This window comes from Mesocricetus auratus, unplaced genomic scaffold (assembly GCF_017639785.1).
Source record: "Mesocricetus auratus isolate SY011 unplaced genomic scaffold, BCM_Maur_2.0 Super-Scaffold_100007, whole genome shotgun sequence".
NCBI classification, from domain to species: domain Eukaryota; kingdom Metazoa; phylum Chordata; class Mammalia; order Rodentia; family Cricetidae; genus Mesocricetus; species Mesocricetus auratus.
In genome coordinates this window covers 29,938,228-29,956,049 of record NW_024429191.1, presented here as the reverse complement: position 1 = coordinate 29,956,049, position 17,822 = coordinate 29,938,228, and the positions used below count along the sequence as shown (strand labels likewise).

Below are 17,822 nucleotides of genomic sequence, written 5' to 3'. Positions count from 1 at the left end.
ACTGGGATTCTGAACAGTAGAGTTGACTTGTTCCTAGCCGACTACTACCTCAAGGATTCTAAAACCCAGATTCCCGTTCTACCTGCTTCTTAACTCTTTTCCCAACACCTACAAAGTGCTGACTCCATGGTGTGTTGTTTTAAATACCTCTCCTGCCCATGGTGGGAGTAAAGAGAAACAGAGGCAGGATTCCCTCTGCCACTCCTTAAGTCAACCTTCTGCATTTGGGCAGAGGCAAGCTGATCCCCACCCTCATCTAGGTCATGGAAATTGTCTCTGGAAGCCCCACACAAGGTCACAACTCCTCAGAAGACTGCTCCCTGACATTCCTTGCAAGTTGTTCCTCACCTGGAAGATGTGGTGGTGCCCAAGCTGCTGTCTCAGGGCTGGCCCCATTTCTGGACCACTAAACCCCACTTGTCTGCCAGCTATGACTCACAATGCCTCCTTGCCAGGCCTTCTAGGGTAGAAGAGGTGCTGGCAGGAAAGCTTTGGGACAGTGTGTTCAGTTAAGAGAAGTTGCTGAGCATTTACTATGTCCCAGGTACCGTTCTAGGGAAGTGAAGGTATTTTATCATTGTAACAGCATTCCTTGTTTTGTTTAGGCCTTTGTTGTTTTGATTTGGGATCTTTTAAGACAATCTTACTGTGTAGCTCTAGCTACATGATATTACTGTGTAGCCCAGGCTAACAAGAATCTTCCAAGGGGTGGTGGTTGCTCATGACTTTAATCCCAGCACACTGGAGGCAGAAGCAGGATGATCTTTAAATTCAAGGCCAGCCTGGTCTACAGAATGAGTTTGAGGACAGCCAGGACTACACAGAGAAACCCTGTCTCAAACATCAGCAACAACAAAAGAATTCACATTCTGCCTTCTAGCCAGATTATAGGCATAAGCCACCACGCCCAGTTTTTTTGTTTGTTTGTTTGTTTTGTATGTGGGGTAAGTGTGTGGGCAGTGTGATGACCTGTGGCCAAGGTTAACATCTAATGTCTTCCTTGATCACCCTCCACCTTATTTATTGAGTTTAGATTTTTTTGCGTCTGTTTTTTGTTTTTGTTCGTTTTTTTCTTTCTTTTTTTTTTTTGTTTTGGTTTTACGAGACAAGGTTTCTCTGAATTGTTTTGGAGGCTGTCGGTCCAGCCCGGCCTCGAACTCACAGAGATCCGCCTGCCTCTGCCTCCCGAGTGCTGGGATTAAAGGTGTGCGCCACCACCGCCTGGCTTGTTCGTTTTTTTTTTTTTACAGATTTATTTATTATGTATACAGTGTTATGTATGCCTACAGGCTAGAAGAGAGCACCAGATCTCATTACAGTTGTGAGCCACCACGTGGTTGCTGGGAATTGAACTCAGGACCTTTGAAAGAGCAGGCAGTGCTCTTAAGCACTGAGCCATCTCTCCAGCCCCCTTGTTTTTTGTTTTTATTTTATTTTATTTATTTATTTATTTTAATTTTTTTTGGTTTTTTTCGAGACAGGGTTTCTCTGTATTGTTTTGGAGGCTGTCCTGGAACTCACTCTGTAGACCAGGCTGGTCTCAAACTCACAGAGATCTGCCTGCCTCTGCCTCCCGAGTGCTGGGATTAAAGGCGTGCGCCACCACTGCCCAGCTTTTTTATTTAGGGTTTTTTTTTTATAGATCAAAACTTTTCTTTATTTTGTTAGAAACCAAAATAAATCCAAGCAGATAATGAAATAAACGTAGTCCTCAAAGTAGCCATGTTCGTTTCCCTCCTAGAATTTAGTACACAGCCCATGCACAGCCTATGTTTAAGGTCTTGTAACATTTCTGGGTGCCATGACGTTTCCATCTTGTAACCATGCTTCTCTAGCTCAGCATGTAACTGATTGGAGAAGTCATCTTCTACATTGTCATCATCCCAGTTATCTCCCAGACATGTTCATCTTCATCTAAGCCGGCCCAGTCTTCCTCGGGAAACTCCTCGAACTTGTCATCCTCTTCAAGGAGACCCAGGTGGATGGGCTGCTGCTTCTCGGACATCGAACCTCACCTAGCCCCACCGCACTCAGGTCCGCCGCAAAGTTGGAAGCCTTATTTAGGGTTTTAAGGAAAAGTTCTCTGGCTGTCCTGAACTAGTCATGTAGACTAGGTTGGCCTTAAACTCACAGAGATATACTTGCTTTTGCCTCAGAGTTCTGGGCCCAAAGGTGTGCACCAACATGCCTGGTCTTCCACCTCATTTTTTAAAGGCAGAGTATCTCATTGAACCTGGATTCAAAGTGTGCTCCACCACTGCCTGGCTGACAAGGAGACTTATTAATTATGAAAGCTTGGCCTTAGTTTAAGCTTGTCCCACTAGCTCTTGTATGATGCTGTAACCATAAACAGCACACTTACTGAAAGTAAAACTAAGTATTTATTGTAGAAATTACTCACAAGATATCAAACAAATAACCCAGATGAGCCCAGTAGTTCCCCCCCCAAAGTGGGTGTGGTTAGCGGTGTGGTAAACCGCTCTTTTATTACCTCATCTGGATGTGCCTCTAGTAAGTCACATGGTTAATGGTGGCATTGTTTTCCTCCTACACTTGTAGCTTAAATAAACCTGCTTTTATTGATCTGTGTTTTACCATGTGGCCTTTTACCTTTCTTTCATTTTGTGTGTCCAACTCTCTCCATGTCTTGTTGGCGTCTCCACTACACCTCCTCTCTGCCTGGAAGTCCCACCTACGCCTCCTGCCTGGCCATTCAGCTATTTACTACACCAATCTCAGCAACACACCCTCACATACTGTACTAATATCCCGCAAGGGGTGTGGGGGGGTTTGTGTATGTGAGTGCACTGCCCAAGGAGGCCAGGCCAGAAGAGGGCATCAGATCTCTGCCTGTAGTGACAGGTAGTTGTGAGCTGACCTTTGTGCTGGAAATTGAACTTGGGTTCTCCACAAGAATAGCAGGTGCTCTTAACCTATGAGCCAACTCTCCAGTCCCAAATCCTCTTTTCTTTACAAAGCACTGTCTCAATTGTCACAACAGAAAGCAGACTGAAGAAGGACACCCAGTTGAGAAAATGCCCCCATAAAACTGGTCTGTATGCAAGTCTGTAGTCCATTTCCTTAATTACTGATTCACATGGCAATGGCCCAGCCCATTGTAGGTGATGAAGTCCCTGGACAAGTAATCTGCCCAGGGTGCTGCCATAAGAAAGCAGGCTGAGCCAAGGCCGGGCTGGACCGATAGCCTCCAAAACAATACAGAGAAACCCTGTCTCGTAAAACCAAAAAAAAAAAAAAAGAAAGCAGGCTGAGCCAAGGCCGGGCTGGACCAATAGCCTCCAAAACAATACAGAGAAACCTGTCTCGTAAAAACCAAAAAAAAAAAAAAAGAAAGAAAGAAAGCAGGCTGAGCAAGCCAGGAAGGAGCAAGCCTGTAAGCAGCATCCTCCATCCTCCATGCCCTCTGCTTTGGCTTCTGCCTCCAGGTTCCTGTCTTGACTTCCTGCTAACTGCCCCGCATAAGGAAGTGCAAGTTGTAAGATGAAATAAGCCCTTTCCTCCTCAAGCTGCTTTTACTCAGGGTGTTTTATTGCAGCAATAGTAACCATAAGACACACACTATAATAATAATAATAATTATTATTATTATTATTTGGTTTTACGAGACAGGGTTTCTCTGTATTGTTTTGGAGGCTGTCGGTCCAGCCCAGCCTCGAACTCACAGAGATCCGCCTGCCTCTGCCTCCCGAGTGCTGGGATTAAAGGCGTGCGCCACCACCGCCCAGTTTATAATAAATAATTTTTAAGCTAAGATGTGTTGGAGAGTTGTCGCAGTGGCTCAGATTATGTATTACTATTACACAGAACCTGAGTTTGTTTCTAAGCACCCACATTGACTGGGTGGCTCATACTGCCTATAGTCCTCTGGCCTCTGCTTTTTTAATTTTGTCATTAAAAATAGAAGTAAATCTTTAAAAAAAATGCAAGGGAACCAGGTGGTGGTGGTGACATAGGCCGTTAATCCTAGCAACTTGGGAGGCAGATCTGGTCTACAGAGTAAGTTCCAGGACAGTCAGGGCTACACAGAGAAGCCCTGTCTTAAAACAAAACAACAAACCCAATAGTTAAATAATAAATGCAGGGGAGCTGGGTGATGGTAGCACTCCCCTTTCAATCCCAGGACTTGGGATGCAGAGGCAGGCCCATCTCTGAGTTCAAAGCCAACCTGGTCTACAAATCAAATTCAGGACAGGCAAGAGTCAGAGCTATACAGAAAAACCCTGTCTCAAAAAATAAGTGAATGCATTGGAGCCATGCACGGTAACACACACCTTAAGGTGGACTGAGAATTCAAGGCCAGTCTACAAAGCAAATTCCAAGCCAACCAGGTTACATAGACACTGTCTTAAAAACCAAAGTAAGCAAGTAAATGGAAAATGACAGGAAAATCATTATATGGAGAAGGGTTTCTGATTATAACACATGCAGTGAAGAAAATAAACCAATACAGAGAGTGTCTTTAAGATAGGTTGAGGGGTGAGGACTAATTTAGACATGGAGTTCAGAGAGGGCACTCAATTATGCTTACCTCAGAACAATAACAATGAGACCACATTGGAGATCTGTGATCTAGGGATGGGAAGGAACATGCTATACTTGAAGGCCATGTTTGAGACAAAGGGAGGAAATAAAGCCTCCCCAAGGAACTTGTCTCTGCTTAGTCTTTCTAACCCTGGCTGAGTTCAAGGCCAGCCTGGTCTACAAGAGCTAGTTCCAGGACAGCCTCCAAAGCCACAGAAACCCTGTCTGGAACCCCCACCCCCCAAAAAAAAGACTGGGTCTCTCTATTTGCTGGCCTTGAACTCCTGGACTTGGCAGCCCTCAGGGACTGCAGAAGTTCAGTATATCAGCTCTATCCCAGTTTTATTGAGGTATAATTGACACAATAAAGTACATTTGTAATGGACAGTTTGATTTGTTTTGATAATTTATGTGACCTCATCTCCATAAAACAATATGGTAAAGGTTTACATTGCCTGCAGAAGTTATCTTTTGTCTTTACCGTGGTTAACAGTCTGTTGAATTTTATATACTAGAATTAGTCAGTATGTGCTCCTATGTAAGAGGGAAGTAGTACCTTCCTTTTTGTAGCAAATTTTAAGGTATCCATGTTGTATTGACAATTCATTTCATTTTATAGATGAATAGTGTTCCTTTGTATGAATATACCACACAATTTTTTTTCTGTTGACAGAAATTTGGGTTGTTTCTAGTTTGGAGACAAGTACACATAAAACTTAGTGAGTATATCTAACATATCTGTACAAATCAATGAATGGACCCCCCTCCAAATATCTCAAATTAATGCAAGCATAGGAATTGTAAGGTTACATGGCACATATGTTAGCCTTTTCCCAACCTACTTGTAGCATATCCTTGACACCCATGATCCCAAGTTTCAGCTCCTCTGGCCTGGCCAACGCTTGGAAAGATTAAGACTTAATTTTAATCATTGTATTCCCATGGCTGTATTGTCTAATCTGTGGTATTAATTTGCATTTTTCTAATGGCTAGTTACACATGTTTCTTAGCCATTTTGACAAAGTGGTTATTCAAGTCTCCTTCATATTTTATCTTTTTACTTTGTTTTAGCTTTTTGAGATGGGGCCTCTCAAGATAGCCCCTGCTGGCTTGGAATGTGCAATCCTCCTGCCTGAGGCTTCCTAGTGGTAGAACTATAGGTATGCAATTTCCATCTAACTCTTGCTCATTTTCTAAATTGGATTTTTTGTCTTTCTTTTAGACAGGTTGTCATACATACCAGGCTGTCCACAGGCTCACTATGTAGCCAGGGGTGTCTTAATGAATTGTAGGGTTTTTTTTGTTTGTTTATGTTTTTTAAGGGTTTCTCTGTGTAGCCCTGGTCTGGAACTCCCTCTGTAGACCAGGTTGGTCTTGAACTAATAGATCTGCCTACCTCTGCCTCTGCCTCTCCAGTGCTAGGATTAAAGGTACTAGCAACTTCCTGGTTTGAATGGATTGAATTATTTGTTTTTTTTTAATGCAAAACAAAAATTTGTCAAGCAAATTTTGCAAATATTTTCATATGATCTGTGATTTCTTTTATTGGGGGGGTGGGGTTCGAGGCAGGGTTTCTCTGTGGCTTTGGAGGCTGTCCTGAAAGCTCTTGTAGACCTGGCTGCTCTCAAACTCACAGAGATCTGCCTGTTTCTGCCTTTCTAGTGCTGGGATTAAAGGCTAAAGGTGTGCGCCGCCGCAGCCACCACCACCTGGTGATCCGTGATTCCTTGTTACTGTAAAAGTTTTAACTTGGGGCGTCTGGGGAGATAGCTCAGCAGTTAAGAGCACTGGCTGCTCTTCCAGAGGTCCTGAGTTCAATTCCCAGCAATCGCGTGGTGGCTCACAACACTCTGTAGTGAGATCTGGTGCCCTCTTCTGGTATGGATGAAAACAAAGCACTCATATACATAAAATAAACAAATGAACAAATATTTTTTTAAAAGTTTTAGTTTTGCTGGGTGTGGCGGTGGTAGCGTTCACCTTTAGCCCCAGCACTTGGGAGGCAGAGGCAGGCCGATACGCTCCAAGGCTACACAAGGAAACCCTGTCTCAAAAAACAAAACAAAAAAAGGTTTTAATTTTGATAAAGTCCAATTTGTCATTTTTTGGTTTTAGACTTAATTTTTGCATCATATTTAAAAATTCATTGTCAGTCCTAAGGAAAATAAGATTTCCCTTTTATGTTCTCTTCTGAGAAATTACAATTTTGGTTTTACATGTAAATCTGCTTCACTTCTACATAATTCTTGTTTATATTCACCCCCACCCAAATATTTTTGTTTTTCTGCATTATTCAGTACCATTTATAAGAAAGTTGAGCCAGGAGTGGTGTTACATGCCCTTGATCCCAACACTTCAAAGGCAGAGGCTGGTGGATCTCTGTGAGTTTGAGGCCAGCCTGATCTACATAGTGAATTCCAGGACAGCCAGGACTACACAGACCTGCCTCAAAACACAAAAAGCTGGGTGATGATGGCCCACGCTTTTAATCCCAGCACCTGGGAGGCAAAGGCAGATGTATCTCTGTGAGTTTGAGGGCAGCCTGGTCTACAAAGAGTGTTCCAGGACAACCAGGGCTACAGAAAGAAAGCTTGAAAAACCAAAAACCACCCAAGCAAACAAACAAAAAAGTACTGTTTCCTCCATTGACTGTGGTAGTGTCTTTATTGATTATCCTGGGAATGGCTCTGTTTCTGTCCTCCCTCCCTTTCTCATTCCTTCCTTCCTTCCAGCTGTATTTATCTTCATTGTCAAATTGACTGGTCTAAAATCACCATGGAAACAACTGTTAAGTATGTCTGTGGAGGTGTTTTCAGGAAGTTTTCATTTGGAGAAAAGACCCACATTGACCCAGAGTTAAGGTCCTAGACAGCATAAGAAGAAATCTGGCTAAGCACCTGGAGAGATGGTTTAATTGCTGAAGTTTCCTGCCATGCAAGCGTGAATACCCAAGTGTGATCCCCAGCACCCATATGGAAAGCTGGGCATTGGGCCGTTACCTGTGGTCCCAGCATTGGAGGATCCTGGGCCTTGCTGGCTGTCAGTCTGCTGAGCCTGTGAGGTCCAGGTCCCATTGAGAGGCTCTGTCTCAAATTAAAAAGTGGAGAATGATTAAGGAAGACACCAGAAGTCAACTTCTGACTTCCATGCATACACACACACACACACACACCTATGTTTATATACAAACAGGTATACACCACATAGTCACTGTAATAAATAAAAGGAATGCTTTGCTATCTCCTGTGTCCTTCGAATTTCCATATGAATTTAGAAACAATGCCATTTTCACCAAACCCTCATGCTGGATGCTCAGGGGTCTTTACTCACCTGGATGCTTAAGGGCACTCAACGGGTGTCTGGTGGGCATGCAGTCAGAGCCCAGGAAACCCATTGTTTTCACCATGCAAATTGTCTCATGAAAGTTAATTTCAACTAACAACTATGAAGGACAGGGGTGACACAGTGACAAGAGTATTGCCTAGCATGCACAGGAACCTGGGTTCCACCTTCAGCACTGAAGAAAATGCACAGAATTAAATTACCCATGAAACAGGCCATAGTCACACATGCCTTTAATCCCAACACTTGGAAACCTGAGGTAGGCTGGTGTCTGAGCTGGAGGTCAGCCTGGTCCACATAGCAGCCAGGCCATGCAAGAGCCAGAAGATAAAACTAAACATGATATTTTTGGTAGGTCATGGGTGACCACCAGAAGAAAAATGATTTTCAATTCCCCTTATTCCATCTATTCCCATAAAGGAAAAGCTGCTGCCAAACTCAAGGAAATGACTGAAGCAGGAAGTAAAGAGGGATGTAGTTAACTCCCATTTTACCGGCTAATTCCTTCATAAACACACTTTGATTTTGAGGAAGTTTACCTTTAATTTTTATGTGTGGGGTGAAGAGATGGCTCAGCAGATAAGGGCACTTGTTACTTTTGCAGAGGACTGGGTTTGATTCCCTGCACCCACATGTCACTCACAAACACCTTTAGCTCTATTTCCAGAGGAATCCCGTGCCTTCTGGCCCCCTCTGGCACCAGGCACACCTGTGGTGCACAAACATATATGCAGGCAAAGCATATGCAAAACTTAAAGTATAAAACTATTTTTAAAAATTTAAACTGGACATTGGTGGTGTACACATTTAATCCCAGCACTTGGGAGGCAGAGGCAGGTGGATCTCCGTGAGTTTGAGGCCAGCCTGGTCTATAGAGCGAGTTCCACCTGCCTCTGCCTTCCCAGTGCTGGTATTAAAGGCACTCATGCTAAATTTAAATCTTGGCGTGGTGTTATACACCTGTTATCTCAGTGCTCTGAATGCTGAGGCAAGAGGATTGCAGAAAGTTCCAGGCCAGCCTGAGATGAATAGTGTGTTTGAGTTTGAGGTCAGACTATCTGTCTCTGAAAAAAAAATTGAACTAAAAATAAATTTTCAAATTTGCCTATACCACAGGCATCTTGGTCAGTGGATCCTTTCTGATAACTGAAGGTAACACTCCTATAACCAGAAAAGTGACATCTTGTTTTACCCACAGCAATTTCATTCAGCTTCTGAGATTTGTTTGCTTGTTTCATTGCAGTTCTGGGGATCAAACCCACAGTCTTGAGCTTGCTGGGCAACTGTTCTACCACTGAGCTAGGCCATTCGCCCTGGCTTCTAAGGGACATTTGTTCTCTGAGAAAACTAGCTTATTCCTTGTGCGTTACAATGAGCAAAACAGGGCTGGGAAGATGGTTCACAGGTTTAAAGTACTTGCTGTGAAAGTCTGACAGCCTGACTTCACTCCCCACAAGCTAAGTAAAAAGCTAGCTGTGGTGGTGCACATCTGTAATCCCAGGTCTCTCCTTCAGTGTGTGGTGCACATCTGTAATCCCAGGTCTCTCCTGCAGTGTGTGGTGCACATCTGTAATCCCAGGTCTCTCCTGCAGTGTGTGGTACACATCTGTAATCCCAGCCCTCTCCTTCAGTGTGTGGTGCACATCTGTAATCCCAGCCCTCTCCTTCAGTGTGTGGTACACATCTGTAATCCCAGCCCTCTCCTTCAGTGTGTGGTACACATCTGTAATCCCAGCCCTCTCCTTCAGTGTGTGGTGCACATCTGTAATCCCAGCCCTCTCCTTCAGTGTGTGGTACACATCTGTAATCCCAGCCCTCTCCTTCAGTGTGTGGTACACATCTGTAATCCCAGCCCTCTCCTTCAGTGTGTGGTACACATCTGTAATCCCAGCCCTCTCCTTCAGTGTGTGGTACACATCTGTAATCCCAGCCCTCTCCTTCAGTGTGTGGTGCACATCTGTAATCCCAGCCCTCTCCTTCAGTGTGTGGTACACATCTGTAATCCCAGCCCTCTCCTTCAGTGTGTGGTGCACATCTGTAATCCCAGCCCTCTCCTTCAGTGTGTGGTACACATCTGTAATCCCAGCCCTCTCCTTCAGTGTGTGGTACACATCTGTAATCCCAGGTCTCCTGCAGTGTGTGGTGCACATCTGTAATCCCAGCCCTCTCCTTCAGTATGTGGTGCACATCTGTAATCCCAGCCCTCTCCTTCAGTGTGTGGTGCACATCTGTAATCCCAGGTCTCTCCTGCAGTGAGATGGGAGATGGGACTGAATCACCAGGAAGCTATCAGGCCAGCTAGCCAAAGTATCATTGTATAGCAACAGAGATGAGGGACCCTATCTCAATAAGATAGAAGGGAGAATGACTCCTAAAAGTTATCCTCTGACAACCACATGTGTGCCTTGACATTCTTGCAACCACATACACACAAAATCAAGTTTGGTTTTTTGTTTGTTTGTTTTTTGTGGCAGCTGAAGTGACTGTTTAGTAGTTAAGAGCTATTACTGTTCTTTTTTTTTTTTTTTTGGTTTTTCAAGACAGGGTTTCTCTGTATTGTTTTGGAGGCTGTCCTGGAACTCACTCTATAGACCAGGCTGGCCTCGAACTCACAGAGATCCGCCTGCCTCTGCCTCCAGAGTGCTGGGATTAAAGGCGTGTGCCACCAACGCCCGGCCTGAGCTATTACTGTTCTTGAGAATGATTCCCAGTATCTATGTCATACCCACCCACAACTCCAGTTTCAGAGAGTTATGTTGCTCCCTGAATATATGTACATTACATGTGCTCTTCTGGCTTCTGCAGGCAATGGCATACTTTTGTTAAACACACACACACACACTGTCAAGTGTGGTTGTGTGCGCCTTTAATCCCAGCACTCAGGGAGGCAGAAGCAGTTGGATCTCTGTGAGTTGAAGACCAGCCTGGTCTACCTAGTGAGTCCTAGGTCTCAAGATTAAAAGTGAGACAATTTACATGCCGGCAATCCCAGCAGCAGGAAGGCTGGCAGAAACAGAGCCCTGCCAGCTTTGAGGAGAGATTTCAGACATGCAAGGAGAGAAGTGCTCTGGAAACAGGCCAGCACACATGCCTAGCTTCTGCCTCAGGTGCCAGCATAAACCACAGCCCTCTTTGACATTTTAAAAAATGGGTAGGGCACTGTGATATACCCTTTAGTCCCAGTGCTTAGGAGGTAGAAGCAGAAGAATATCTGTGAGTTCAGAGCTAACCTAGTCTACAGAGTGAATTCCAGGCTAGCCAGGGCCACACAGGTAAGACCCTTTCGAGAAAACAAAACTAATTTTAAAGTTTTATTTCTTATGTGTATGGATTTTTGCCTGCATGTATATCTGTGCATATCACATACATGTGTGTCTGGTGCCAATAGAGGTCAGAAGAGGGCTTTGGATCGATCTCTAGAATTTCAGTTGCAGATGGTCATGAGTCACCATGTGAGTACTAGGAATCAAACCTATGTCCTCCAAAAAGCAGTCAGTCATCTTAACCGCTGAGCCATCTCTGCAACCCTAAACAGTATTCTTCTTCTTCTTCTTCTTTTTTTTTTTTTTTTTTTTGGTTTTTTGAGGCAGGGCTTCTATGTGGCTTTGGAGGCTGTCCTGAAACTAGCTCTTGTAGACCAGGCTGGTCTTGAACTCACACAGATCCACCTGCCTCCACCTCCCGAGTGCTGGGATTAAAGGCCTGTGCCACCAATGCACAGTATGTATTTCTTCTTCTTATTGTCTTCTGTAAGTGTTAATTAGGAAAAAATGTTAATTTGATTTTTATGTTTGTTTTATATCTGAATTTAAAAATCTTTTGTGCTGGGCATGGTGGCACAAGCCTTTAATCCCAGCACTTGAGAAGCAGAGGCAGATGGATCTCTTAGTTCCAGGCTAGCCTAGTTATATAGTGAGACCCTATCTCAATTAAATGTGAAAAATAAAAATTGTATACAGAGAACTCTCTCAGTTATAAATACTGGGGGAGGGTCTAGGCCCTGCTCTAATTGATGTGATAGACTTTGAAGATCCCCCATGGAAGGTCTCATCCTCCCTGGGGACCAGAAAGGGAATGGGGTAGAGGGCTGGTAGAGGGCAGGGGATTAGGGGGAAGGAGAGGGAACTGGGATTGATATGTAAAACAAGCTTGTTTTTAATTTAAATTAAAAAAGAGAGGAGGAGAAAAAAAAAGAAAAATCTTTGATGAGAGTTAAGGATTTATACAATAGTAGAATGTTGCCTTGGAATGCATAAGGCCCAGAGTTCATCATGGCAAAAATGTTTTTTGGTTTATATTTATAGAATAGTTATAAATCAGTAACATTTATTTATCTACTTATTTGTTTGTTTGCTCATTTGCAGTGTTGAACTGAGCTACAATGTCGGCCCAAATGAATGGTTTAGAGTGGGCTTATGCTTGTATGCACTCCAATAAGAGTGTGTGGGATTAATCTTTAGCCCATGTGTACTTGGCTTGTCTGGACTGACTGTCCTTTTTACCTGGCTTCTTGTTATCACTTCGGTGAACACCAGAGGTATTTATTCTGCACAAAACAGAATTCTGTTCTGAGCGCTGAGCTTCCAAAATAGACTCATGGCAGTTATCCTAGAAGATAAAACCTTGCACTTCTCCCCCAAAACACACACACACACATTGTTTTTGAGGACAAGTTCTTTGAAGTTGTATTCTCTTGCCCCACCCAATGCTGGTATTACACAGTCTTGCACAACCTTGCCAGCTTAAAAGTTATATGAAGAATACCTGTGTTCCCATTTTCCAAATTCAGTCAACATTTTAGCCTATTTGCCTTGTTTCTAAACATTTATATATTATAGTTTTTGTTGTTGGTGGTGGTTTTTTTTTTTTTTGAGACAAGATTTCTCTGTAGCTTTGGAGGCTGTCCTGTAATTGGTTCTGTAGACCAGGCTGGCCTTGAACTCACAGAGATCCGCTTGCCTCTGTCTCCCAAGTGCTGGGATTAAAGGCATGCACCACCAATGCCTGGCTATATTATAGTTCTTTATTCTTTTATTTTTGTTTGTTTGCTTTTGTTTTTGGGATAAGGCTTCTCTGTATAGCTCTGACTGTCCTGGAACTCCTTCTGTAGATCAGACTGGCCTCAAACTCAGATTCACCTGCCTCTGCTGGGCTATAGAAAACTGGGGTATATCTTTTGTGTTTGTTTGTTTGTTTTTCCAAATATGGTTTCTTTCTGTAACCCTGGATATCTTGGAACTAACTCTATAGACCAGACTGGCCTTGAACTCAGAGATCCACCTGCCTCTGCCTCCCAATTGCTGAGAAAAAAGGCATGTACCCCCAAGCCAGGCTATATTTTCTGTATTTTGATATCTCAAACAGCCCAGGCTGACCTGGAAATTGATAGGTAGCTGAGGATGACCTTGAACTGATTTTCCTACTCCATGTGTTGGGATGATGATGAGCATGTACCACCATGCCCCGTTTTATGAAATGCTGGGCCCAGGGCCTTACACATGCTAGCTAACCACTGAGCTTCATCTACAACCCTCAATATGTATTCTCTTAAATGATCCCAGTATAGCTACCAACTTCATATGGAGATTGATATTTACTATCCATGCTTCAATTCTGCAGGGTTACAAGTAGCATTTACTCAAGATTGCTGCTGTTAAAATATCCTGTTCATGCCTGGCAGTGGTGGCACACGCCTTCAATCCCAGCACACAGGAGGCATAGGCAAGTGAATCTCAGAGTTCAAGGCCAGCCTGATCTACATGGAGTGAGTTCCAGGACAGTCAGGGCTACACAGAGAAACCCTGCCTTCAGAAAAGAACTAATAAATAAATAAATAAATAAATAAATAAATAAATAAATATAAATACCCCATTCTTTATCAAGTTTCCCCCAATGATTTTGCTTGGCCAATTTTACTATATATGTATATATATATATGTATATATATGTATGTATATATATATATATCTGTGTGTGTGTGTGTGTTTTGCTTGCATATATGTCTATGCACATCTTGAGTGCCTGGTCCTCTCTGAGGCTAGAAAAGTTGAGTGGATCCTTGGAGACTGGAGTTACAGTTATGAGCTACCATATGGGTCCCAAGAATCAAACCTAGATCTTTTGGGAGAATAGCCATTTCTCCAACATTTGATATGAATTTATTTAAAAATTTACTTTTGTAGGCAGGCCTGGTGACACACACCTTTAATCCAAGCACTTGAGACACAGAGGGAAGTTGATCCCTAGGTTTGAGACCAGCTTGATCTACTTATTGAGTTCTAGGCCAGCTAGAACTGTTTAATGAGACTCTCAAAAAATTCCTTTTGTTATGCCAGGGATCAAACCTAAAGCCTTGCACATGTGAGGCACATACTGTGCCACTGAATTATATCCCCAGCTGCTTGATCCAAATGTTTCATGGTCTGCCAGTTGACCCTCAGCAAGCCCCTAGAAGCAAGAGATCCACTCTCTTCTCTATTGACTGCATATTGCTGTTTATTATTGATATAACTTCATGTTTGTTTTTCCCCATTTATTTATGGTAGGGGCCCATATACCACAGTGCACATGTGGTGACCAGGGGACAACTTGCAGGACTCAGTTCTCCCCTTTCATCACGTGGGTCCCAGGGACTTCCATCAGTCTCGCTTGCAAATATATGTACCTGCTGAGCCAGCTTGCTGGCCCTGATGTATGTGTATGTGTATGCCTTTGGATATATGCCAGAAGAAGGCATCATCAGATTCCCTGGAGTTATGGGTAGATGGCAACACTCCATGTTGGTGTTGGGAAACTTATTCAGTCCCTCTGCAAGAGCAGCAAATGCTATTAATCACTGAGCTGTTTCTCTACCCCATCCTCCTTGTGTTTTTTGAGACAAGAGTCCCATGTGGCATAGGTCTTGAACACTGGATCCTCCAGTATCATCCAAGTGTTGAAAGAGTGGGATTGCAGGTAGATGATACTATCCCTGGATTAATTTATAATTCTCAGAGGTTTGTGGGTGTATCAATTACTTCAATCCTCAGATGGCTGAGACCTAAACACCAAAAAATCTTGTACAGTATTCTGAAATACAGATTGAGTACTGGTTTGCTTTTTGTCACCATCTCACTTGAAAACCCAGATGACATCAAACTTTTTTCCATATCATTAGTTTATTTATAATCTTACCTAGTATGAGAATTCAAGAGTTCAACCCAGTTTCCAGAGATCTAATCTGTGATTTGAATGAGAATTCCCCGTAGACTCATACGTTCGAATGCGTGGTCCCCAGTTAGTGGAACAGTTTGGGAAGAGTTAGGAGATGTGGCCTTGATGATGGAGGGAGTGTGCCACTGGGGGTGAGCCATGCCTGCCCGCCGTTCTGTTGCTATTACAATCATGGACTAACCCTCTAAAGCTGTGAGCAAGCTTCCAATTAAATGCTTTTTTTTCAAATAGGAGTTTCCTTGGTCACGATGTCTCTTCACAGCAATAGAAAAGTAACTAAGACACCATTTCTCTTTTTTAAAAAAAATATTTTATTTATTTATTACTAAGTATACAATGTTCTGCCTGCACACCAGAAGAGGGCACCAGATTTCGTTACAGATGGTTGTGATCCACCATGTGGTTGCTGGAACCAAACTCAGGACCTTTGAAAGAGCAGCCAGTGCTCTTAACCTCTGAGCCATCTCTCCAGCCCAGACACCACTTCTTGACCATTCTTCATGTCTGTTAAATGGACGAATTAAACATCCTTATTTCTTAAGTAGCTGGTGCCTTAATATAAAGAAAGGCATAACAAATCCAGATCCAAAGTACATGGTTCTCATAGCCAGTGACCACCTCTTATTTTCCACTGAAAATGGCAAATTCTTGCCCAGGTCCTCCTCATAGTAACTGTGTAAAAATCTCCAGAACCCACAAACAAACTGGATGTAAAGCACAAATGTCTGTGACCCCAACACCCCTACAGGGAAGCGGGAGGCAGAGAACCCCATGATGCTGCAAAGAGACCATCTCAAAGTGGAAGGTGGGAGCCAACAGCCTAGGTTGTTCTCTGATCCCCACATGTGAGCTGTGGCGTGTGTGTGTTCACACATACACATGAATATGTGTATATGCACGTATGTACACAGACACACACAGGGAGAGAGAGAGACAGAGAGACAGACAGAGAGACAGAGACACAGAGAGAGACACAGAGAGACAGAGACAGAGACAGAGAAATGAAAGACACAGTTAGGGTTCTGTAAACTGAATCACAGCACTGGAACAGTGCAAAAGTGTTTATCCCGGAGAAGCTTTGGACCTGCAGGTAAGAACTGTAATATTCTTGCCTGGGGCTGTTAACTTTACCCCACCCTGATCAACAGGGTTAGTGTACCAAGAAGATGAGGCAAAATGTACAAAATAACAGTTCTACTGCCAGAGGGGACTCACCTGACCTAGAAGGACCCTCGAGATAGCTTCTCACCCACTTTCAAAAAGACAGACAGTAGCAAATCTGCAGTGACATAGAAAGACTGGAACCTTCCATGAGGGACTACAAATGGCATAGCCATAGTGGAGGACATTTTAGCTGTTTCTTTACAAAGTTAAACATAAACCCACAAGTCAGTAATTCTACTATGTGTTGCTCGAGAGAATTGGAAACACGCCCATGCAAATACTTGTGTACAAATATTCACAGCAGCATTATTTGTTATAGCTGGTAATTGGAAGCCATCCAGATGTCCTTCGGATGATCAGTGGATAAGAGGCATATCCATATACTGGAACATCATTAAGCCATAAAAAGGGATAAAGTACTCATATATGCTTCAGCAGGAACGAGACAAAAAACATCCAAACCAAAAGAAATCAGATACTGCAAGTCACCAGGTAGCATATTATTCCACTGCTAAAAGAGAAATTCCATAGTTAAATTAATAGAACCAAAGCCAAGCAAAACATGATTTGAAAGTCAATCAGCCTCCAGAACAAGAGTAGCCAATGGCTTGATCAGACAATACAGAAAACCAAATGAGACATTACAAAAGCAACTAAATTGGTTATAGCTTAATCAACCAGTCAGTTGGTTACAGGTTTTTGTTGTTGTTGCTGCTGCTGCTGTTGCTGTTGTTTGTTTGGATTTGGTTTTTCTAGACAGGGTTTCTCTGTGTTGCTCTACCCTGGCTGTCCTGGCGCTCAGTCTGTAGACCAGGCTGGCCTTGAACTCACAAGAGATCCACTTGCCTCTGTCTCCCAAGTGCTGGGATTAAACATGTGTGCTACCATTGCACATCAGTTACAATTTTTTGTTTTTGTTTTTATAAGTTTGTATGAGTGTTTGTCTGTGTATGTGTATGTATGTGCACCATCTGTGTGTCTGGTACTCAGAGGCCAGAATAGGTTATGCCTCTTAGAGCAAGAGTTAGGAACAGGTGACCTGCCATGTGGGTGCTGGCAATGGAACCCAGGTTCTTTGCAAGAGAAGCCACTGAGTGCCTTTAACCACTGAGTCATCTCTTCAGCCCCTGGTTACATTTTTGACTAGCTAATCTGTAGCTTAGTTCACTGGCCACAGGGCCTTTTGCAACCAATCTGAACTCAGTTACTGTGATAACACTATCAGTTTGGTCTTCTGAGTCCCAAGCAGATGCCCACTTCAAATCCATGGCCTGTTACAAAACATGATGTAAAGAGAGAGACACATTTCAGTTGTCTGGATGTTGACTGTCAGTGAACACTAAGGAATTTGTATTATATATATTCAGTGAAAGTAATCACTCTTAAAATGGGTAACCTTTATAGTGTATAAATTATATCTCAGTAAAGACTGTAGTCCTAGCTAGAGTTGACCGAGGCTGAGTTAAAGATCACTTGAGTTCAGAGGCAGCCTGGGCAACATAGTAAGACACCAACCCTAAAATAAAACATCATAAAATCATGTAATTATGAGATAGGGGCAT

General features: G+C 43.1%; 1 protein-coding gene across 1 annotated transcript; it reads right to left on the bottom strand.

The window, feature by feature from the left end:
* Positions 1-435: 435 nt before the first annotated feature.
* On the bottom strand, positions 436-2,005 carry Sem1 (SEM1 26S proteasome subunit). Its single transcript, XM_040747939.1, is given in 3 exon segments — positions 436-460; positions 1,807-1,894; positions 1,897-2,005. Coding segments are annotated over 3 exon segments (222 nt in total).
* Positions 2,006-17,822: the final 15,817 nt, after the last annotated feature.